This window comes from Thamnophis elegans, chromosome 5, assembly GCF_009769535.1.
Source record: "Thamnophis elegans isolate rThaEle1 chromosome 5, rThaEle1.pri, whole genome shotgun sequence".
NCBI lineage: Eukaryota > Metazoa > Chordata > Lepidosauria > Squamata > Colubridae > Thamnophis > Thamnophis elegans.
The window spans coordinates 44,018,666-44,044,132 of NC_045545.1; the positions used below are offsets into that span (position 1 = coordinate 44,018,666).

The window sequence follows — 25,467 nt, forward strand, 5'->3', positions numbered from 1 at the left end:
ACAGAGGATAAAGCTCTTACTGTTTTTCCTGAATGCGAATCAAGGAATACAAGCACAAAACAGTCTGTGAATTTCTGATTCAGAACAACCTGTAAAGAAAATGCAACAGTGCTGCTTTACAGTCATGACATACAACGAGGTTCTAGTCAATGGAAGGACAGGGAAATAGAGAATAAGGTTAAGGCATTAGGGAATATCTAGAAAACCTAAACATCAATTTATGTATATACAGTATATACATATACAAACTGGCTAAAACCACATTGTGTACTGTGCTAGAAAAGCAACAAATACAAATTTCATTCTAATAGCGAAAATACTACCAGTTCGTAAGGGTGGATAATCAGGAATTATTTTTGATTGAACTTTAGCAAGCTAATTAGGAAGGTCCAGCAGGGAACAATTCAGCTGGAAATGTCTTACCAGGTACTGGGTACCAGTATCAGCATTCTGGAAATGGCGACAACTCTGTGGGAAACGACTGAGTAGGACTTTGATAAGACTCTGGTACCAGGAGACAGTCATAGTGAGGAAGCAGCTCTGCCAGGGAGAGGAAAAACAGGTAAAGTGAGGGCAGATACTTTGCAGCATGCAGAGAATGCAAAACAGGCAGACAGAGTATGATTTCTGGAATTCTTTCCAGCATTTTTACTAGCAGTGGCCACGTAAAGTGTGTTTCCCCATGTAAGGAAATGTGTGGAGAGGTGTCAGGATGAGTGCATATGTATTGCTATTTTTGTATTTACATTCACTCTGGCTCATTGAAGAAGAGAGGGGAACCTAGCGTGGCCCAAGCCACTGCCTAATTCCTTCCCACATTTTTCTGAAGTATTCTCTCTGTAGCTACTAGATGTATCTAACTAATTTTTGAACTTGGATCTTTTGCTACATGCTTTCTTCTAACATTTAACATTTGGTCCTAGTTTGCTCAGTTTCTGGATGGCTATCCTGCTTGTAGCCAGAGTTCTGACTCCTTGCTTTCCAAAGTTTCACTTAATTGGAAAAGGGGTCTTTCTCATTATAGAATTATTAGCATTTTCTTCCCTTCTGAATTTTCTGTAAGGTGAAGTATTGTATGAATACGGACTTTGGAAGCCCAATACGACACCACATTTAAAGCTTTCTCACAGCCCTAGATTAACTTTGGCAGATAGAGTCCTGCAAAGTGAGATGTTAAAACCATGCATTCAGAAATATTCCCAGAATCATAACTAAAATTTTAAGTTTTGTATAAATATATATATATTGAACAAAAGCCACCCCACAGTAAAATTCTTACCCTGTTTGTTCTATCTACTTGTTGAACACATTAATTAGCCTATCTGTGGACCTGGCCATCCAAAACTGCATTGCCCCAATCTACCTTTTGACTAACTCAGACCTTCTTAAGCCTATGGGTAAATTTATCCATCCCAAATCCACTGGTGCTCTCTGTCTCTGTTTGTAATGGAGACAGGCCATCAAAATTTCTTACTTTCATATCCTTTCTTGCTCATAGCCTGGTTCTGCCTACTGCTCTTATTGTGAGGCCCAACACAAATGCATACACAGTAGTACCCTGACTGAGTTCAGCCACTTACCAACTGGGGATCAATGTCAGCAATGGACTTCTTATGCACAGCATCCAACAGCTCCTCCAGCTCACTTAGAGATAGCTTGCCCAGCTTAAGCTTGTCGGAAGCCAAAGGCTCCAGCAAGAAGAGCCTCTTCCAGAGGTTGTCCCGGCGACAGTGGCCCTTGGCACATTGTACCGTTGTGCTGAGCTGTTTCTGGGCAGCGGCAACCTCAGAGGCAAGTAATGGAAATAGTGGGGAGGTGTAGAAGAGTCCTGGGCCCACCTTGACTTGGGGGCCACCTGCATAGAACTCGCCATGATCGTCTATCTCCTCCCAAGGATCTGGAACTTCCTTCCGCTGCCGGCTACCCTCTGCTGTCTCCCATGCCGAGCGTCCCAGGACAGGTTCTAGTGCCTCTCGCTGTAGGCGTGGGAGTTTTTTGAAGCGCCGCATGTCTGCTGTTAGTCGAGGGAAGAGCTCCCGTTGGCTTGTCATGATTACATAATATTGCAACCTGGAAAAGGGTAAACAATTGCCATGCCTTTTGCAGATGGCCCCGTTTACCAACAGCCTTATGCAGAACATCCAATAGCAACATTTGAAGAAAGGCATCTTCCCTGCTCTCTGACTTGTCCATAATCTGTCCAACCCAATAATCTTATGTCAACCCAACAAGGTAGGCCAGATTAAGAAACCAATGCTACATACAATATATCAGGACTACTTTCATTGCAGTTAGAGATACCATCAGAGTCTTGCAAGCCTGAATGTGCTTTTTCCCTCCCTAATTTTGTGTAAACTAGGGAAAGGCCTGTCTGAGATATTAGTTTCTTGGCTTAGATGTAATCCTGCTTTTCTGACCATTGCTTTAGTAACAGTTCTTTCTCTGGTCCTTCAAGGCCATTCCCTGCACCTTCTGTACCTCATGGCCTTCGCCTGGATAGTTCTGGGCCATCTATCCACTAATGTACTACAGCTAAACTATATCTCTGCTTACCTTTTGTCTAACATTGTAAGCACCCTCAGTCTTCTAAACTGGAAGCCTGAAAAGTTGTCCAACTTATTAGTCTTCCCGGCCCGCCTTCACTCTTACCGTAACATGTGTCGGTCTGCCTCGCTCTGGTCTTCAAAGGGCACAGCACTGTGGCACACAAGCAGGGACACATCAAAATCATCATGATGATGCAATCCCTCTGAATCTTTGTAGGAACCAGAACTGTGAACAGAGAGGTGTGGGAATTCTTTCAGTAGTGGAAAAAAAGTAGCTGCAGTTCTTTCCTCCACAATGTTTACTATTAATGGATAGGCTACTATTGCGATAGGCTGCTCAACATAACTAAAAGCAGAAAGACAAGAAATTAACCCTCAACTTGAGTGTTGGTATGCCTTTAGCTCAACTCTAGAACCATGGGTTTTTCCTATAGATATAGGGAATATTTGGGGTTTGTAACTTTATTTGTGCATTGTTCAGCTTGAATTAAAAGACATTCACTAGGAACAGTTCAGTAAGAATGGAATTACAGAGGAAAAGACTAATTGGAAAATTTTAAGTGAATCTAATGCAAAGGATAAATGAGGAGTGGGGGCCTCTGTTCTGTTGTTATACCTTGAAACCATCCAACTAGCAGGATAAACTTTGTATTTATGTTCTCATGCAGTTGTATCTATTGTTGTGCATACATTAAACTCAGTTATAACATCTTCGAGTGCCAGAAGAGACGTGAGCCTGCTAATATGCTTTGTAAAAGATGACTGGCTTCCCTTCTTGACTCAATCCTGAATAATCAAAATTCTTAATCAGACATCATTATCATTAATACAAACATTAGCATTTCAAAAGGATGCAAATATTTTATAGACTTGTTAGAAGTAGGACGGCATGAGCTACTGCAAAGCATAGTCAGGGAATTATGTGTTAAGGCTTAGGCAACAAAGGAATACAACCATAAAGACTCAGCACTTCAGTTGCTTGACTCACCTATTAGAAATCAAAGCAATTGACAACTTGGAAAAGACTGCCTGGTGCTTTGAAGCGAAAGCTTAAAATGCAGGCAGCAAGAACTGGGATTTACCCTGTGCGACAACTGGAGGGGGGGGGGGCAGAAGGCCTTGTTCTGTTATAAAGAAAGTGGACGAGACAGGTTTTGAACAGAATAAAGCACCCTGCCGGTATTAGACTCCAGCAGAAGCAATAAAGAAGTCAACCAAAAGACAGAAGTAGGAAGAATGTGAGGGTGGAAAGCAATAGCAATCTGAAAATCATGCTGCTCTCCTGGGATTTTCAAAAGGTTCAGAGATTATTAGTTTAGGAAAGGAAGCAAATGTTTTATCTTTCTCTCTCCAGCTATTTGCAATAGTAAACAGACAATGACAGGTTAAACTTTTATTATTTTATACTCACTGAGGACATATCAAATGTAAAATGTAAGGACCAGGATTAAAGCAACCTTCTAAATAAATTATGTTTGGGGTTTTTTTGTTTTTGTTTTTACAAAAACAAGGGTTCTGTTGCTGAAATTGTGGAGGGTGTAAGTAAGATACAGATGTGTCACTTGTAGCATACAATCCCTCTAAAGCTTGGCCATGCTCCTCCCCAAACTCCAGAAATTGATAAGAGTTTTTGAAGTGTCATAAAGTTTCCATTACTCACCAGTAATTTATAATAGTAACAATTTTTCATTTAAATATAAATGAAATCAAATTCTATTTTTGTTTTAGCCCCCCTCCCCACACTACTTTTGTAAATGTGATTCTAGCATATCACTTAGAAATCAAGTTTATCTTTTTTTTTGCCTGCAAAATTTGTGTATTCCTGAATTTATTTATTTACACACACACACACACACACACACACACACACACACACACACACAGCCAGTTTTACTTTGAGTAAATAATTCTTTAAAATTATGATACATTCATATTATCTCAAATATCTATTTTTTTACCTAGTCAATTAATTCCAAGAAAACCCAAAAATCTACACTGTAAGTTACAGGCATAGCCTTGCCGTTATTGTAGTCGTACTAGGTGCCTGATAAATGTAAAGATAAATTGCCTTTTATATGATTGCACTGGAAAATTCACTGCCCAAACATTGCAGGTTGAATTCTGGTAGCAATTAAGTGATAGCAACTTTTACAAAATCCTTAGGAAGTGCATTAGACTCACACACCTATTCCAAATGGAGACCAGCGCATATTCATTTTGCTCAGAGCTAGGAGTTCCTTTCTTGCTCTCATTGCTAGTTCCTGGCCGGACCATGCGCAGGGGTTTCATATGGTAGGTGCTGGCATGATCAGTTATATAATTATAGAGCTGATGTGCTGTGATGGTGTTGGTAGGTAATGCTAGTGTACCTGTTGAAAAAGAGAAGAGATATGGTGGGTTGATTATCAGCATGAAATAAAACTAAAATTAAATATTCCTCCACATCAGGGTGGGGAGGAATCTGTGAGAATGAAAGGCTTCTTATAATCAAAATAATTCTAACCTTCAGAGCGAAGATATTTTGTTTTATATTTTATGTTATGGTTGAAAGAACCATGGTGGCACACTGGTTAAAATGCAGCATTACAGGCTAATTTGTACCCTATGATTATCATTAAGTGTTGTACCTTATGATTCTTGACGAATGTATCTTGTCTTTTTATGTACACTGAGAGCATATGCACCCAATGTTCCCTCTAATTTTTTTTCAGTGTGTGCGGAAAAGTATAGTGTTCGAGCAACACATTTTCATGCCTGAGCACCTGAAATTTTTTTAGCCATAATTGCCATCAGAGCAGATGTTGGGAGGGGGGCAAGGAGGAAAATGGTCCCCTCCCTCTCCCTCAGACCCTCAGGAAGGAAGGGAGGGGAGGGGGAGGGAAAGGAAAGAAAATGGGAAACAAGGAAAGGAAAGGAAAAAGGAAAGGAAATAGAAAAGAAGGAAAGGAAAAAGGAAAGGAGAAAGGAAAGGAAAAGAGAAAGTAAATAGAAAAGGAAAGGAAAAAGGAAAGGAAATGGGAAAGAAGAAAGGAAAGGAAAAGAAAAAGGAAAGGAAAAAGGAAAGGAAATGGAAAAGAAGGAAAGAGAAAAAGGAAAGGAGAAAGGAAAGGAAAAGAGAAAGTAAATAGAAAAGGAAAGGAAAAAGGAAAGGAAATGGGAAAGAAGAAAGAAAGAAAAAGGAACGGAGAAAGGAAAGGAAAAGAGAAAGTAAATAGAAAAGGAAAGGAAAAGGAAAGGAAATGGGAAGAAGAAAGGAAAGGAAAAGAAAAGGAAAGAAAAAGGAAAGGAAAGGAAAAGAAGGAAAGGAAAAAGGAAAGGCGAAAGGAAAGGAAAAGAAAAGGAAAAAGGAAAGGAAATGCGAAAGAAGAAAGAAGAAAGGAAAGGAAAAGAGAAAGGAAAGGAAAAGAGAAAGGAAATGGAAAAGAAGGAAAGGAAAAGAAGGAAAGAAAAAGAAGGAAACAAAAGGAGAAATGAAAGGGAAAGAGAAAGGAATTGGAAAAGAAGGAAAAGAGAAAGGAAAGGAAAAAGGAAAGGAAAGGAGAAAGAAAAGGAAATGGAAAAGAAGGAAAGGAAAAGGAAAAGAAGGAAAGGAAAAAGGAAAGGAAAGGAGAAAGAAAAGGAAATGGAAAAGAAGGAAAGGCAAAGAGAAAGGAAAGGAAAAAGGAAATTAGAAGAAGGACAGAAAGGAAAAGGAAAGAGTGGAAAGGATTGGTACTGCTCAAAAATTAAGTCTCAAGATCCCGTGGACCCCTTTGGCTCAGGCATTCCAATTCCACGCTGCTTTCCTCTCTCCCCAAAGCGAAGGGATCACAGAAAAAATGCTGAGCCCAGAACGGGGCTTCAGAGGAGGCAATGCCTGAGAAACCCCGGATGTGCAGAGAAACGCAGGCTACCACCAGCAAATCCTGTTTTCCCAAGAACTGACAAAGCCCCAAGAGGACCAATGGGAATTCTCCCTTCTGCAGCATCATCGAGTTCAGAAGGGAGGGAAGGGGGATATTTTCAGTCACATTTAAAGACATTAAAAAACACTGCGCTGCAGTTTGAAACTTGTGCGCAGTGTTTTTTTGTTACCTGCACGGCCGCGCACATGCCCAGCTTAGAGGGAACGCTGTATGCACCAAAGAAAAATTCCTTGTATGTCCAATCACACTTGGCCAATAAAGAATTTTATTCTATCTATTCTATTCTATCTAATTCAGCCAACTGCCAGCAGTTCGGGTCTCACGGGCTCAAGGTTGACTCAGTCTTCCATCCTTTCGAGGTCAGTAAAATGACCCAGATTGTTGGGGGCAATATGCTGACTCTGTAAACCGCTTAAGGAGCGCTGCAAAGCACTATGAAGTGGTATATAAGTTTAAGTGCTATTGCTATGTCGTCATCATTTACACACCTGCTTTTTTTGTATTCTTTAATTAGATGTGACAACAATGCAGTTCCTATTGCTTGTTTCTTAGCTATCTTTTGTAGGGATTTGTAAGAGAGTGCCTCCCAGATTTCTTGTACCACCTGAATTTTATATAAACTCTATTGTTTTATTTAAAAAATTATTTGATGGAAAACGAGCAGGATGCAAAGAAATCACCAGTCTTCAACGTAATTCTGAAGTGTAAACCCATTAGGTTGTCTTATAAGTGAAACTTTTGGATGGCTACATTGTTTAGAATTGTTCTTACTTGCCATGGAAAAGCCAACATAGAAGTTGCTGGAAATATTCTGCAGGATTAATAGTACACTGAGCAACCTCAATGTACTTTTTGTGACTAAAGAGCCTTGGTCTTTTAATACAAATGAGAGATGATACTACAAGATATAAGGGCAACTATAAATTTTTTATATATTGGTGTAGCCCTGCTCATATAATATATTGATTTATGCAAAATTACTTTAGAAAATAATTACCTGGAAATGAGACACGAAATAAACCTGGATTGTTTCTTATCCATTTGTAAACTGTCTTTAGACAATTGGCTAAAAAGACAGTGCATCGCAAAACGTAAATGGCAATAAAAATATTGATAATGCCCTTGTGATACTCCACCCATTTCCCCTGAGCTGTAAACCTGCAAAGTGACACAGAGCTATTCAGATGGGCCTGTCCCTTCTGAAAGATCTCCCCAAACCCTCTGCTGGAATCCTCACCCTGAAATATGTGGTTGCGTCCAAACTTGGGGATGTCAGGATGTTGGGTGATGAAGTCTTCCAGGAAGCTTGTGAGGTGATAACCTTGCCGTAATGCCATGTGAGATCCAAGTAGATACTGATGTACAATACGCAGATGAAAATCATAACTGAATGAATGCACGTGCATAAGATCACGTACTTTGTCGCACTCCTCTGTGAAGAGCATGGAAAGCTGAGGAGAGAGCAATCGGAAGTGAGAGCCTAGCAAAAACCACATATCCTCAAATGGTTGGGTGCAATGGATCCAAACAGTATTGAGAAAGGGATAATGATGGAAGATACCCGAGTGAATACTCATTTCATTACTAAGTTAAGCAACATAATCATTATAGAAATGTGTTTTGAACAGAAAGTAGTTTGATCAGTAGTCCTAGTATACTGAATTCTGGGGCTGAAATGCAAGGTAAGATTGTGTGCTTTTGCTCATCTACCAACAGAAACTTCTGGGATTCAAACTGTTCAATCTTTATCCAGCCAGTAATCTAGTTTGGTTCAGAAATTGCCCATTTTGCAATTTGTACAGACAAATTATGCTTGGGAAAAATATCTACAATGTAAGTAGAAATTCTCAATAATCATAAAGGATACATTCTGAAGGAAAAGTTGAATTGTACAGAATAAGTCTGTTCTAATCTCTGCTTCAGGAGAATTAGGCAGGATTTTTTTACTTATTAGACCTGGAAGAATTCTGGTACAGGTCATATTCCATATCATGAGAATGCATCAAACAAGTATAAAAACTGAAAGGCCTCTGATATACGCTGCTGCGTAAGAAAGGACGACTGTGGTTTTTAAGTTACTACCGTGTTTCCCCGAAAATACGGCAAGGTCTTATTTTCTTTTTGCCTACCAAATATGACTTGGGCTTTATTATGGGGGAGGGGGTTATTGTTTTGGGGGAGGGCTCCCAAAGAGCCGGGCACAGCCTCATGGGCCAATGGCTGTGTTCCGCTGTTGCAGCAGCGCAACACAACAGCCATGAAGCGACCATGCTCACGAGCAGCCACCCGGCAAACCCCCTTTGCAGCCAGGCACAGCGCCATTCACTGACCTAGTGGTATCGCCAAGCCGCGTGAGCGCCTGTTCGCCACCATCCGGCTCCCCTGGCTTGGCGCCTTCCAAATGCCAGTGAATGGCGCTCTGCATGGCTGGAGAGGGGGGTTGTGCAAGCGGGTGGTCCGCTCTCGCTCATCCGCCGCCCACCCTCAGGATGCATGGCCCAGCTCTCATTACAGAGCCAGGGCACCTCCGCTGCCACCCCAACCCGAGTCTTTTGGCAGTGGCCACTCTGGGCGCACGCTCTATGGTTGTCGTACAACCTTGGCACTTTTGGGATACTGCTAGGTTGGTGAGTGGCACTCTGCCTGGCCAGAGGTGGGGGGTTGTCCAGGGGGCTTATATGCGGGGGGAGGAGGCTTATATTTTTGCCCACCAGAAAAATGTGGCATGACTGTATTATGAGAACATGTCGTATTTTCGGGGAAACACGGTACCAAGTAATATACCAGAAGGAACATTTTAACTAATCACAGCAGTGGTTGAAGCAACAGAAGGTTTAAACTGTCAAAGATAACAAGCGTATGAGGACCTAGTCGTATCTCAAATGCGCATATAACAAATTTTATATGAGGGTGAGAGGAAAAGCATGTTGGGAGTTGCTGGCTTGATTTAATTCATCAGAAAAATATTAATAATAGTAGGTGCCACTGTTAGGAAAACAGAAATGATCTAGGGATCTGCCTTTTCTCAAGATGAACGAATTGTGAATAGAGAAGGTTGTGAACAGATTCAACTAATAAGTACAGCTTCCCCAAATGCAAATGGGCATTTGCATTTCACAAAATGCAAGTGATGTCATCATTACATCTTTTAAAATTACTCTTCACTACTTAAAACTTTCCAATTTAAAACAATTATAGTGTAGTTTCTTTTATAAAGAGGACCAACCTCTGAATTTTTGACTGGAAGGATAATTTTGAAATTGGGCAGGTAGAAGGCAGCAGCTCCTAAATGCTCAGAAAATGTAAGTAATTTTTCACATACTTTTCTGTTCTTTTTATGGTTCTCAATCCCAACTCCTACAATTAATGTTCGATGAGTGCCATTCCTTTTCCTCCTCTATCCTAAATTTACTACCAAAACTAAGAAAAAAATCATTGCAACATGGATCTGGTAAAAATATTTACTAGATTATGCAGTTTTATATTTATTTGGTTTCCTCAATATCCCAGGAATAGGTTACATTTAGTTTCAAATTAAAAAAAATGTCAGTTTCTGACTGGCAATTAATGAGCAGATTCAAAGATGGAAACCTTTACTTGGGAACAGGAAAGTCTGTCTACATCAGTGGTTCCCAACCTTTTTTTTTGCCTAAGCATCCTGATCCCCCCTACCCCCGGGGCAACATATAATTCTTACTTTACTCAAAAAGTGAATTCTAAAAGGCCATTAACTTGGTTTAAAAAAGGTTCAAATTTCCCCCATTAAAAATCAAATTGCTCCCCTGTGGGGTGTGGTCCCCATATTGAGAACCACTGGTCTAGATAGTATTGGGCCAATTCCTCAGTCATTAGCTATGGTAGTTGAGACTCATGAAACTGGCATCCAATAAGAACTAGAGAATCCAAGGTCCACCCATCAATAAAAAGGAACTTGCAAAAATATTTTTTTCACATTTTGATGCAGTGGACACAACACAATATAAACATTCATTATTTTTTGGATCTGAAGGAAGGAATGTCACTCAGTCGGATCTATAACTGTGCTCACACTATTCTGGCAGACCAACTTCCCCAGTGCAGTAGGAGACCTTGTATAACCAGGTGTAGACATGACCAAACAAAAAACCAACCCGAAGGAGGAATCGCATCCTGTAAAACTCAGTCCACGCCTGCACCTAATGAGATAATGAGAGGTGGTCTGTAACTCTGCGGATCACTGGTACAGAATTTTTTTTCCCCAGCAAAAATCACAGCATAATAGAGGAACCAAGATGCAACTGAGATACACTCCATTCTGGAAATCAAAGCTAAGGACTACTGAACAGATTGTCAGCATAACATAATAGGAGAAAAAAACACCTGCATTTATAAAAATTAGAGAAACTCTGCAGCAACAAATCAAGTTTGCAGCATGCTTAATGGTGGAGAGGTCAATATCATGGAATCCCCTGACAGAATGTAGGGAACAGGAATTTTAAAAATAGTGAGATATGGGAGGATGCTCCCTCAAGCTCTGCTGTGTTTTTTCATTGTAGAGGGGGTATTCCTGGGAGGCAAGAGCAAAGGGTGCCAAGAGTATATATCCCAGCTGGGTCAAAGTCTGCAAATCATCACAGTTAACCTAGCTAAAGCAACTAATATACAACAGCAGCAATAGAGGAAACTGCCGGAGGTAGATTTTATGCATTTTAGTGAAAATGGCAAAGGCACAATTTCATACTGTGAGGGAGATGGCAAACCATTTTGCATTTTATCATAAAACCATGTGGATGCATAACCTAAATGGATTAATGATATAGTGCTGCTTGACAGACCTCTCCAGTTGGATGGTGCTTAACATGGAGCCGATGATCAACAATTAGGCAATTACAAAACTGAAAAACAATTACTAATGTTTATGATGTGGCTATACTGAAGCCTTCCAGATGCCTAGCTGCTCATATTGCCATACAGGAAATCTAAAGCTGAAAAGAAAATTACAGTAGGCACATGGAAGATAAGAAGCAAGAACAGTGAAAAATAAAATGAATTGATTACACATTAATATCTTAGACATCAGTGAATAGAAATGGATTGAAATTATGACTCTTTCATACTGTTTGCTACTCAATACAGAAAAAACAAGGAAAGAGTAGCATGGATTTCATTTTTCAGGATAGTTATAGCAACAAGAGTTAATGGACACAATGCCATCAATGATCAAATAATATCAGTGAGACTTTGCAGACAACTCTTTTACATAACAATTATCCACATTTATGCCCTAACCACTGATACAGAATTTTTATTATTTTATTATCTGGGTTTTATGATCAAGTTCAATAAAAATCAACAAAACATGAAAGCAAGATGTGCTGCTTTTGGTTGCAAGGAGGAGGAAAATGTATAACCTAGGAACAGAAATGAAGCAGGAGGATGACTTATTCATTGGTAAACAAAACAATGCCTATATACATCATTAGCAGATGATTTGTACAGAAATCAATTCACTATATTATCATACAAATAGGTGGAAGACCTCAGTAACATCAGTCAAGGTATGGCTAAGAATTGAAATGGCTCATGTACAAGTTGAAGTGGAAGAAGTAACCCACCAGTTTCCACAATATGAACTTGAGCAACTGCCCACCATTTTCGCTGAGAACACTAGGAATCCCTTTGAAGTCCTTTGAACCTCATTGGCAGGCAACCGGAAGAACTGTGGAATTAAATCAAGTAACTTGTTTAGGATGAATGTGAAAAGAGACTGCCAAAAACCAAGAAACAGAAGAAAGCAAACTAGAATGTCAAAACAAATGGTGACATCACCAAGAAAAGACAAACTGAAGCCAAGAAAGAGAACTATCTCAAGAAGGAACTTCAAGAATTTCAGAGATCTGTCAGAAGATAAAAGAAGCAATGCAATGACATTGATAAAGACACCGAAAAATGGAAACAGACGTGGAACAAAGGTAGTCCTCCTAAATATTTCCAAAATTAAGAGGAGGTTCTAATCTTGGACTTGTCTACTAAAGGATGCCAACAGACAGATAATGATTATTCAAAAAGGATCAAACAAATTATTTTTCCACACTTCCTCCACTGTACCGTAGAGATGTCAACAGCTAAGTTACCTCAGAATATATTCCTGTTTATAAAAATCCCTACTACTAGAAGATGAACTCAGATCAACATTCCAGTCATAGCTAAGTCAGAAAACTAGGAATTGATGGAAAATCTATAGAAATATGAGAAGCAACAGAAAAAAGAATCAGTAAATGTTTTAACAGGACCATGCCAACAAATCTAGAGAATGACACACTGACCATAAAGTAAATGGAGTCAATATACACAATAGCAAAGAAAAAAGGCAGAAAGACCTGCCTTTTACCTGAACAGTCGTTCTCAGTACTTACCTGAACAGTTGTTCTCGATGCACTGTGTGAGAATATAAAGGAATGGGTTAATATCGGTCTGCTTGCCTAAAGACTGAATTGAATAAGCCATGCCTCCCCTTTTCACTCAGCTCCTGAGTTTTTCAATGGAAGCCATGGCTGTTTCGAGAGATGAAAGCACATGAGATGCCCTCCTAGCCTCGAAAACTCCCTGTCCCTACTACCCTGGACCAAGGCGCAAAAAGGGCGAGGTTGGATTCTCACGCAGCACACCGAGAATGACTGTTCAGGTAAGTACAACGGTCTTTCTCCAATGCGCTGCTTTGAGAATCCAAAGGAATGGGATATGCCTGAGCATACTGACCTAAGGGTGGGTGGATGACCGGTCAAGGGAGCCAGAGTCTGAGTGAACCACTTGCAGTACCCGACGTCCAAGGGCTGCTTCAGCCGAAGCATATATGTCCAGTTTGTAGTGCTTAATAAAGGGCGATGGAGATGACCATGTCACCGCCCTACAAATCTCCTCCACAGAGGCTTGAGTGGCGCAGGCCGTGGTGGTGGCCGCACTGCGTGTTGAGTGGGCTGTAATGTGAAAGGATGCTGGGTGGCCCTGCACTTCATACGCCTTGGCGATACAGGCCTTTAGCCACCGTCCAATAGTTGTGGAGGATACCTTCTGCCCCATGGATCCAGGAAGGAAGGTGACAAAGAGGGCTTCCGATCATCGAAAAGACACTGTGTGTTTGATGTAGCATCGGAGAGCCCATCACATGTCGAGATGATGCCACTTTCGCTTACTTACCCAACAGCCTCAGTGCCGCCTGCGCCTGCGAAATTCAAAGCGCCATCCAAAATGGCGGCTCTGCGTGTTTTAGCTGGAGAAAACAGGCAGCAGCGGGAGGATGGCGAACCAAGCCTCCAAGCACAACAAGAGGGGCTCAAGCCGGCGCACGGAAGCTCATGGCCCTCAGATCCAAGCGACAATCCATTCCAGCTAGCCTGAGCAATCGGGCGGAAAAGCCTCATCGCACACACATTTCACCCGGAATGGGGCGACCCCGGCAGTGGTTCATGCTGGTAGACCAGGAAAACCAGCACACCCGCCAAAATAAAGCTCACAAAAACAAATCACCATAACACTAACTAAAATAAAGAAAAAAATAATTACACCTGTTAGTAAGGAAAATCCAAAGGAATCAATCATAAGGTATAGGAAAAAATGTGATTACGTCTCTTCAGGCAGACTGAATTGAAAAACTGACGACCCGAGTGAAAAGGGGAGGCATGGCCACGTTTATTCAATTCAGTCTCTAGGCAAGCAGACTGATATTAACCCATTCCTTTGAATTCTCTAAGCAGCACACTGGAGAATGGGCAAACTTCCCATTGTCCTCTTATCACAACCTATACACAGGTTGGGAACCCAAAGACTGAATGGAGAAGGTGAAACATAAAAAAATTGTCTTCAGCTAGGCAAAGGAGAAAAAGTTGCATACCCACTCCTTATTTATTCAACCAAAAGCAGAATATATAATGAGGGAGACTGGATTAGAAGAAGATAAATGTGGTTTTAAAATTTCAGTGAAAAACATTTAATAATCTGTGCTATGCAAATGACATTACCCTGGTAGATGAAAATGCAAATAACCTGAAAGTTCTGGTAATAAAAGTCAAGGAGCAGAGTAAAAAATAGAAACCAATATTGAATATATAGTACAAAAGAACAAACTGATGACTGCAGGTAGAGCAAATAGTTTTAGAACCGACAATAAAGATTCTGAACGGTGGTTAGTTCCTTCCTTTTAGGACTGAATATCAACAAATAGCAAATAAGACCTTGGAAATGATATTCAGATGAAGTGACCCATCTATATGTTATGCAGGGAAAAGTTGGGCTTTGGAGGAGGAGGATAGAAAGACTATTGATGCTTTTGAACTTTAACGTTGCAGAAGACCCTTGACAATAAAACAGCCAAGAAAATCATACAATGGACCATAGAACAATCTGAGCTATTGTATTTTGGTCACATTATATAACTTTGTTCTCTGCAGAAGTCAATAATGCTGGAAAAGGTGGAAGGAAAGACAAGAAAAAGACAACCAGCCACAAGGTGGATGATCTCAATTATATCAGCAATGGGCGCACCGTTAAGAGGCCCGAAGGACTAGGTTTCAGACAGTACCAGAGGAGGTTTACCTATGTGGCCATTAAGATTTGCCACAGCTGAAAACATATAATCAATCAATCAATCAATCACAGGAGAATGGTCACTTGATGAGCAGGATTCTGAATGCCTAAGATGCAAAAATCAAGAAATTAGACAGCCCACAAGGTTCAAATTGTCTCCTATGGATATATTTTGATGACATTTTCTATATCCACCAGGTTTTACCTGTTAGGGAAACCCTAATCATGGCAGTATTACCTGTGAGTTGACAGTCTGGCCCATGGGGATTCGGGAGCATTCCAGTGCATATTGTTTGACACAAAAATAGCATCCCTAAGAGGAGTAAAAGATAAAATATTAATTTTCATCTGTATGTTAACAACGACATTGCAGTTAACTTTATTAACTCTCTCTCTCTGAAAACTATCCTTGGAGTTTATCCTATTCGCTTCTTGTAGTATTGCAATATTTCTTTAGAAACTGTGAGGCAGAGACAGAGTGTGTGTGTAAAATCCATGAAAACAGAAATCGTATTTTCAAATATGTCCAAATTCCGAAGGGAATTTGTATTCAACAACAAAAAAGAGATGTAGCTATACACCATATAAACCTTAAATAAGGTTAAAAAAAGAAACTTGTATAAAAGCTATTCCTTAAAACAGCTAATTCACTGATATTGCTTCCATCTATTATGGTTATCTCAACTCTTATTTTCCCCTCTGTAGTTCAACTGCTGCATATGGCCCCAGAAAATTCCAAAACTTGTTACAAAAGATAGTGTTTAATCTGATATTAAAGGAAAATGGCTGAATATATAACTGAAGACATCATAATGATATATTTGATTTAATTACATTTGAATATAAATTTCAGATTCAAACCATATTTTTTAGTGTGCCAATCCCCAAAAAACCACAACACCTTAATTGAAACATGGCCTTTGGCCTAGGAAGATAACATACACCGCCATCAATTCTAGTGCGTTCCCTCTTACAATAGTTGACTATATCCTTAGTTTCTCCATTGTGCTTGCAATTCATCTTGAGAATGTGCTGACCTAGGAACCTTGACTGTTGTTAAGCCATATGGTCTGGTCATGGCAAAAGGCAAATTCCACTCACCTGGAAAGCCAATTCCATTAGTACAATGCCCCCAGGCAAAGCCCTTTGCAAATGGTATGCTGTGACAGGAGGGTTTGTGGTCTAGAAAATCAATACATATTTTTTTTTAGGAGTACGGCTTCAAGATGGTTACCTAGAAAATACACTTCCAAAGGGATCACTGGCTAGGAAACATGAGGTCCAGTCTCTCTGTTAGATTTCCCATCCTCCCTCCAGCTAAGCACCTATCTCTGATGAAGCAACAAGGCCAACAGAGCCTGCCAACACCGTGGCCTAATTAGCTTTCTTACCTTTGGACTCCCATCCACTTTTGGCCTGGAGTATGAGAAGGAGCCCCGTGTCTCACCAGCCATTGATGCCAGAGCTCTAATCCGGCTGGTGCTGCTGGAAACCAGAATAATACAAAAAGACGTTCAAAGACCTACCAGGATCTTCTCTTTTTTTTAATTCAATGTATCGTAAACAAACTTAAAATCCTGCATGTCTACTTTTAACAGTGATAATTGTGAAAATTGTTACTTTTAACCTGATAATTTTTCAACCACATTTTACAGGAAGTTCTCTTCCAAAGAAAGCATGTCTCTGCCGTATGCTTTGGTGCAACCCAAAACAGTTAAGGAAAAAAAAACAACCTCTTCCCATCTCACTTTTAAATCACCTGTCCTTGTTAAATCATACTAACCTGCGAGCAGGTGAGGCTGGGCGCACCTGTACTAAGATGAAGCCCATGCTTTGCAGATACTGTATGTATTGCTGGAGAAAGGCATGGCATAGTTCCAGCAGCCAGGTCTCATCCTTGGATCGACATGGTAGCCCTTCTGCAGAGTCACAACTGTGGCTACGGTCCCTACCAGATGCTGTGGAGTCATTGGAGCGATGGCGCTTCTGAATGCGAGCAAATAAGGCAGACAATATTTTTCTCAGGAAAAAAGTTGAACTTATGTGATGTAATAACCTTACAGTAATATCTGGGTTTCAGTCTTGCAGTGAGCCCTCAAAACTACTTTGATAATTAGGAGAGAATCAAACCATATAAATTCAGTCCTTTCTTGTTAAGAATATAATGGGATTTAACGGACTTCATGGAAAGGACTTTGGATACAATGGACAAAAACTAAGTCTAGACATTCCCCCTCAAATAAGAGACAATGTTCGTGAGATTGTTTCTGAAAAGATTAGAAAGAATAAGAAGTCAGAGAGAAGTACGATGATTTGAAAGGTCTGCAAAGGTTTGGGACAAGGTAAGGGCCCTGTGGGAAGACTGGCATCAATGGTTGGGTGGGCACCATTGAGAACCATGTTGAAAGCACAAGGAGGTCTAAGGTATAATTTCATGCCTTTGTTCATGTATTCTAGTCCTTATGACCAGAATTGGGACCAGAATTTCCATTGCTAAGCAATGCAGTTGAATCCAGCAATCTTGGATGTCTTGGTTACAGTCTTAGCTCCAGATGTTCAGGTCGCTGTGTGGGAAGTGGAGGGAGTTCCAGGCAAAGAGTGCAGGGATGCTGCAAAGAAGTGGGAGAAGCCTGACACATGCTCATCAGGAGTTGGGGGGGGGGGGGGGTTGTTGTTGTTGAAGTGTAGGACAAACTCAGGGAGGTCAGGGAAAGAGGGTATAGGGTGTGTATGTGTGCACAAGTGAAGGGAATTTGGGGAAAGAATATGCTGTGGCTGACAGGGCTTTTTGGCACACCACAGCTCTGGGACTGCAGAAAGTCCTTCAGCCACAGCATAGCATAGCATGAAGCTGAGCCCCAGCCTGAAGCTCCACAACCCCTCCTGTCAAGTCCCAGCTGCAGTCACCCTTCCTACCCTTGCATTCCAAGGCCCCCCACTGCCCTGCGTTCTGCTACCGCAGCTGACCTTATTACCTTCTTGCTCTTGCTGCTGATAAGGCCTGGCCATTCAAAAGGAAATTGCTGATCACATGAGGCCCATTTCCTCAAGTCTCATGAATTAGGGAAGAAAGCCTTGTGTGCCAGCAGCTGCCTTGTGAAGGGCCAGACCAGGTGTTCTTGGTCAGCGGAAGCAGAAGATGGCGAAGGTCAGGGACCATATGGACCAAAAGGGTATAGATAAGGGGAGTTTGGCGAGTGGGGAGAGTTGAAGTGCCCTGGAGCTCATACAAGTGGGCAGACTGTCAAGTGCCCCATGATTACATGACTGTGGGGATGGTGCAACAGCTGCAATTTCAGCAACAGTTATACGTCCCTTCATTCAGCGCCACTGTAACTTCAAATGGTCACTGAACGAAGGTCGAGGACTACCTATAAGATGGTGGATAGCCTGCTAATACTATGAAAAGTATCTCTACAAATGAATAGACAATGGGATTTTAAGGATCATCCTCCACCAATGACTCTTTAAATAGACCTTTTACTCTAAACTCGTTTATCGGGCTCTGATCAAATCGTTCACTCAATTAGTTCAATCTGAGAAGAAAAGAAATCCTCTTATGAGCCACCCTCGTAAGCCTTAAGGAGGAAAAGGGATTACAAAAGGTGTCTCCCTCTCCCCTTGTTTCACCTTGCCTTCCAGCTTGCTTTGTTGATCCGCCTGAATCTGCTGCCGGAAGCCTGGATCAAAGAGCAGGGGTGTCGCACAGTAATGGACCAAGCGTGAGGACTGCTTCAGGGTGTCTAAGTCTGGAAGCTGCACACATACACACAGGAGAAAACTTTGCATATTGCTAAGCCTATTTCATGTATTAACACCCCACTGACATATAACATTCCTGGAGAACAAAGGGAAAGCTTTGAAAGGGAAAGGTGCCATAATCTCCCTCTTAACCTTTCTTTTCACTGGACAATAGGCAACCTATGGAGGAATGGAGTACCACTGACTGTATGTGATTGTCTTCTCTATTAAATATATGCAGACAACCAAACAGGAACAAGAAATAAATTTATCTGCTGCTCCAAACTTACTTATCTTGCAAAAGGGGCTGTTTCAAATGGAAAGAAAAACTATCAACCGTTATCAGACCTGCTCTGACATATCCAAGACAATGTATGAAAAAGAACGTTGGTCCTACCTGAACGTTCTTCTCAGCATGGCGCAGGACAGTCCAGGAGTGGGTTGTTCAATCCTTATTTGCCCAAGAGACTGAGTCAGAATTTAAGCCACGCCTCCAGCTTCCTCTGCTGATATCCAATTCCGAAGAGGCGCAGCTCCAACTAGAGAAGCGAAAGAAGAACAGGCCCTGCCCGCAGCATTAGTAGCCCCCGGGGACCCGGACCTAACCAAAAACAATAACAAGGGGGGGACCTGGACCATCCTGCGCCACACTGAGAAGAACGTTCAGGTAGGACCAACGTTCCTTCTCCAGCTGATGGCGCAGGAGGGTCCAGGAGTAGGACATACCAAAGCGGCAATCCCTAGGGCGGGAATTCACTGGTTCGTGGTACCCGAGAGCGCATGTACTCCACTATGCCCAAATGATGCATCCACAGATGCGAACACATCCAATCTATAGTGCTTAATGAAAGATGAGGGGGAAGCCCACGTCGCAGCTCTACAAACGTCTCCGATTGGAGCCTGAGTGTTCCACGCAGCCGTGGTGGCCGCACTCCTAGTCGAATGAGCCGTTATCCCCTGCGGCACCGGCTTGCCCCTCGCCTCATAAGCTCTGGCAATACAAGCTCACAACCAGCATCCAATAGTAGAAGAGGATACCCATGACCCCATGGCAGAAGGCTGGAAAGAGACAAACAATGCCTCCATTTTTCTGGAGGGCGCCGTTCTCTTTATGTAAATATGGAGGGCTCTCCGCACGTCCAGCTTGTGCCAGGATTTCTCCTGTCTATGAGAGGGGTTAGAACAGAAGTCCGGCAGAATTAATTCTTGAGCCCTATGAAAGTAGGAGTTTATCTTGGATATAAAGGCGGGATCAAGCCTCAGAACCACTGTGTTAGGCTGGAAATTACAAAGGTCTTCCCTGACAGAGGCACCTAACTCTGAAATCCTCCTAGTCTATGTGATGGCGCCTAGGAAAACCATCTTTAATGTGAGGAACTGAAGGACACAGTCCTCAGCGGTTCAAAAGGAGGATCCACTAGGGCTAGGAGGACTGTGGACAAATCCCAAGATGGGAACCTGTGAACTACCAGGGGCCGAAGATTGGCCGCCCCCCGTAGAAACCTCTTCATCACCGGGTGATGGCCCAGGCTCTCCCAGCCATCCAAGACCAGGATAGTCGACAGGGCCGAGACCTGTCTCCCAAGTGTGTTATGGGCTAAGCCCCTATCGAGCCCATCCTGAAGGAAGTCCAGGATATTCGGGAGCGAGGGACGTTTGGGGTCCACATGTGCCTTACGGCACCAAATACAAAAAGTGGACCACGTGGCATTATAAATCTTGGTCGTGGCCACCATGATGGTTCATATCACCCATGAGGAGAACCTTGCCTCTCTCAGGATCTCCCTCTCAAATACCAGGTGCTCAACTGGAGCCATTGTGGCTCTGGATGGACCAGGATCCCCTGGCGTAGGGATATCTTCTCCTGCGGGATTCTCCAGGGTTTGGCAATGGACACGCCTAACAGGTCCGCGAACCAAGGCCTGCGTGGCCAGTATGGGGTGACCATGATTACCTCCGCCCCTTCCTTCACTATCTTTCCCAACACCCATGGAATCAGTAGGAGAGAGGGAACGCATAAAACAGACCTGTGGGCCACCTGCTGCATAGGGCACTGCTCCCCTCCGTTCCCCGAGTCAGGAACCATGTGAAAAATCTGGGGAGCTGGGCATTTTCCAGAGACGCAAAGAGGTCTACCACTGGCCATCCGAATCTCCTGCAGATCTCCTTGAACAGTTCTGGTTCCAGATGCCACTCCATGTGGTCCACCGTGACTCTGCTGAGCCAGTCCGCCTGGTGATTGGCGTCTCCAGATATGTGTTCTGCCTTGATGGACAACAAGTGCCTCTCCGCCCAATGGCCCAGGCGTTGAGATTCCACCCAGAGGGCTCTGGAGTGAGTCCCCCACTGCCTGTTAACATGTGCCTTCATGGCCACATTGTCCGTCAGGAGTAGGATGTGTCTTTGCTCTACAAGGGCCTGAAAGTGTCGAACGGCCAGATGAGCCGCATGCAGCTCCAGCCAGTTTATGTTATGTGTAAGGTCCCGAGGGGACCACCGACCCTGGGCCAGCTGTGCCCCCAACAATGTCCCCCAGCCATAAAGGCTCGCATCTGTGGTCAGGGTAAGCCTCTCTGGCTCCCTGAACCCACACCCTCTGGCTAATGCTGGCAAAGCCCACCACTTCGGGGAGAAGTGGGGGTGGGGTACTCAAACCTCGAAAGACGAGGCCTGCGTTTGCTCCTTTGGTATGGGAGCAAGAACCATTGGAGGGTTCTAGCATGGAGCCTCGCCCATGGAACAAGATCTATGCATGAAATCATCTTCCCCAACAACTGGGATAAGGTAACTATGGGTACATGCTGTTCTCTCTGCACCTGGTTGACCAGTTTTACCAGGCTAGCCTTACAATCCTGGGACAAGAACACCATGCCGGAGGAGGAATCTATGATCGCTCCCAAATGCAACAGTCTGGTAGATGATCGCATGTGGGTGTTCTGGAAGTTTACTGAGAAACCATACCTCTGCAGGCACTGTTCGGTCTAGATCTTGAAGGGACCTTTCCGACGACTCCACCTGGAGGATATCATCTAAATAACAATGAAGCCTGATGGGAACCATTCTGAAATGGGCAGCCAGGGCTGCCAGGACCTTTGTAAAAGTCCTGGGCGCCGAGGCAAGGCCGAAGGGAAGAGCCCTATACTGGTAGTGGTCACCAATGTAGGAAAACCTAAGGAACTTCCTGTGCTCAGGGAGGATAGCTACATGAAGATAAGCCTCCGTCAAGTCAATGGATGTGAGGTAGTGGCCCTCCCTGATACCTTCGAGGATGGAACGAAGGGATGCCATCTTGAACTGTTTGTAAACTAAGTAGCGGTTCATCCGTTTAAGGTCAAGGAACGCCCTCCAACCACCAGAGGACTTTGGAACTATAAAGAGGTTGGAATAAAAACCCCTGCCCCAGTCCTCTTGAGGAACCACCTCCACCGCCTGGATCTCTACCAGGTGGTCAATCGCCTGGCGTATGAGCTGTGCGCACTTGGAGGACGTAAAAATACGAAAGGAATTCGGAGGGACGGATAGGAATTCCAGTCGCAGGCCAAACTTCACCATGTTAAGGACCCAGAGATCCGAATTAATACTCTCCCATCGGTCGGCAAACAATGCCAACCGACCACCAATGGGAGCTGTCCAAACCCGCTCATTTATTCCAGTGGAAGGGGTGTCCGCTCCCCCCCCCAGAAGGGCCGCCTACTCTGGGATTGGAAACGTGACCTGTCCCTGTAAGACGACCTATCCTGCCCCCTGTCCTGACGTGGCTGAAAATTCCTAGGCTGATAATGATAGTCTGTGTCAGTACCCCTATAGGGTGCCCTACGTGTATATGGTGTGTACTTATGTTCCTGCTTCTTAGTCGTGGCAGGCAAAACCTTACGTTTGTTCTTATCCTCAATGAGGTTTGGGTCCAGAACCTCATCAAGCAGCTTTTTCCCCGCATACAGGCCTGCCGCCAACTTCCACTTCGCTTTGGCCTCCGCCTGCCAGTTTCAAAGCCACACCATCCACCTAGCTGAAACAGAGGAAGAAAGAGCCCTGGAGGCAAACTTAGCGGCATTCAAGGTAGCATCTGCCAAAAACTGAGTCGCAGCCATGACCTTGCTGATATCTTGAAACAGCCTCACATCATGCACCGGGACACGCTCCTGCATTTGTTCAAGCCACATCAGCATGGCACGATTGAAGAAAAGACACGGAGGAAGCAGCCTTGATCGCCCATGTTGCTGCCAGGAAGGTCTTACGCAATGCCAGTTCAGTCCTCTTATCTTCTGCCTTCAGACCGTCGGCTACATCACTTGCCACCATGAGAGTTGGGGACGCCATGGTGGCCACAGAGGCATCAACCTCCGGAACCTGTAATTCCTGGGAGAAATCAGGATGCATATTATAGAACCGTCTGTCATTCCCACCCGGGGTGGGGAAAGTACCTGGCTTGGCCCACTGCTTCTGAATGATGTCCAGGAACAATTTTGGTACAAGGAATTCCTCTTTCCATGCCACAGGTTCCACAAAGAAACATTTTTTCTTAGGCACTGCCTTGGAAGTTGAGACCACGGCTGCAGTCTCCTTCTCCTTCTGTTTGCCATCCTCCATTTCATCGGCTGCAGTGCTCCTGGCTTTAAATAGCAAGGAACGGAACATATTAGGAGGAAACAAACTGGCAAACACTGGAGTATCTTCATCATCAGAAAGCTCCGTCTCCTTCTGCTCTTCCTCTTCCTGGAGCGAAATCTCGCTCTTCAGCAAAGGGGAGACTTCTCTCTGCATCCTGTCTGATCAAACACCGGATCCTGGATGCGTCTGCGCTTGACCTCCATCAGCTCTGGGTCTGCCTGGTCAGAAGGGCGACCCTGGAGGGCTATACCATGTGCAATGGCTCGATGAATAAGAGATTGAATGTTATCAGGTAAGTCCTCAAAATCACCAATGTCATGACTAGGCCCAGGCCTGGGTGCCAGCTGGTGCCTATGCCCTGGGTCAGGAACAGGCATAATGCGTATAGGCAGATGGTACTCGCCTTCTTCGTCCTCCACCTCCGAGAGTGGGGGTGAGATCGAACTGGCCCTTGGGGATCCAGAGATCCTTCAAGGGGAAGGGGATGGAGAAAGTGGAGCTGCCCTCAGACGGGTGTGTGTGAACCTTACCGAAGGCAAAGGGGCCTTATCTCCGCCTCCCTGCTTGATCTTCTCCCCATCCGCCTTGTCTGGAGGGAGCTTGCTTCACCAGTGGAGGAGGATCCTGTGGGGAACCCTTTCTCTTCTTGGAGCTCTTTGAAGGAGCTGCAGAAGTCGCCCCAGAGCTACTTTCACCGCGGGAATCAGCCATGGTTTTGTAGCAAACTCTCTGCCCAAGGCTGCACCTGACCAGTTCAGCAACCAACACAGCGAAAAAACTCCTGTTGTTAATCTGCGACTGACCTCACTGGAGCCTGCAGTCGCAATGAGCCTCATGGCAGAGAAAAAAGGGGAAACAAAATGGCCACCACCTCATGGCCACTAACAAAATGACCACCGCCACGAGGACCTTCCCAAGATGGCCGCCACCCAAGAAGCTCTCCCAAAAATGGCCACCCCCAGGGCCCCATACTCACGAGGGAGAAGCCTCCGGACAAAACCAATGGTGCGGGTGAGCAAACAGCCCCGAGATCATCCAATCGGCCGTGCAGCCCTCCGTAAGTCACAGTCAGCGCCGATCGCACTCTCCTGTCATTCCGGACCATTTGAAGCTATGCGGGGATGCTGGCGTGTCATACACGCGCTCCTCGCACCTGCAGCCTCGCTGTCCGCCCGCTGCAGCCTCTGAGAGCCAGCAGCAACACAGGGCAACCTCCCTGGCCCGCTCATGAGCCAGTAATCGAAAGCAATTTAAACAGAGCCGCAATGGACTCCGATGGCCGGCCCAGCCGGTAGCTTGCCTGCGAGGAACCTGGGACCTCCAGCAGGATCTAGCCCATACAATTAGTTACTCTAGCACAAGCAGGTGGGAGAAAGAACTTGTGAGCCAAGTTCAAACACCTTCCATCCAATAATGACATCAAATTAATTAAGAGAATTTTTTAAAAAACTATTCTAGGTAAGAAAACCAATTTTCACTAACAGCAAAGGTTTTTTACATCTCTTTTCGGGCAAGACTGAGTTGGAATTGGATATCAGCAGAGGAAGCTAGAGGCGTGGCTTAAATTCTGACAGTCTCTTGGGCAAATAAGGATTGAACAATCCACTCCTGGACCCTCCTGCGCCATCAGCTGGAGAATTAATTTTCCTTGCACTAGTGGCGAATATATGTAAGCTCAGGATTGAATTGTTGGGCTCTTGGTGTTCTATAAGCTACAAAAAAACAGCCACCAAACCCTACTGTATATTAATGTGCTGATGGTGTTAACGAGTAAGGTAACTAAACATCTGCAAAGTGAAAGAGTGCTAAGAAACCAACAAGAAACAATCTGACAATATTTAATGAAAAAACTAATTTCTTGCCCTATAAAATTTAATAATGGAGCCTAAAGCGGGGATATTATTCTGGCTTTTCTTAGGTCATGTAAATCTTTTGGCTTTTAAATATATTCAGAGCAATTGAAAGCCAATTCATTTGTTCTCCTGAACACAGTTGTTCTTGCTGGCTTCTAGATTGCAAACGTAACTAAAGTCTATTGTGGCTCTTGGACAGAGGGATCGTGACCTCCTGGTATGCTACAGTTTCTAGCAGGCTGTCCTTAA

The 25,467-nt window shown here is 43.6% G+C and overlaps 1 protein-coding gene across 1 annotated transcript in view; it reads right to left on the minus strand.

Moving 5' to 3' along the window:
- The window catches only part of SZT2 (SZT2 subunit of KICSTOR complex), a 95,031-nt gene that overhangs the window by 969 nt on the left and 68,595 nt on the right, over positions 1–25,467 (minus strand). The window contains 11 exon segments of the mRNA XM_032217362.1: positions 21–89; positions 424–540; positions 1,581–2,070; positions 2,650–2,772; positions 4,732–4,915; positions 7,689–7,902; positions 15,252–15,326; positions 16,115–16,195; positions 16,405–16,495; positions 16,797–16,999; positions 18,644–18,769. Of these exon segments, the coding sequence (XP_032073253.1) occupies positions 21–89; positions 424–540; positions 1,581–2,070; positions 2,650–2,772; positions 4,732–4,915; positions 7,689–7,902; positions 15,252–15,326; positions 16,115–16,195; positions 16,405–16,495; positions 16,797–16,999; positions 18,644–18,769 (1,773 nt within the window).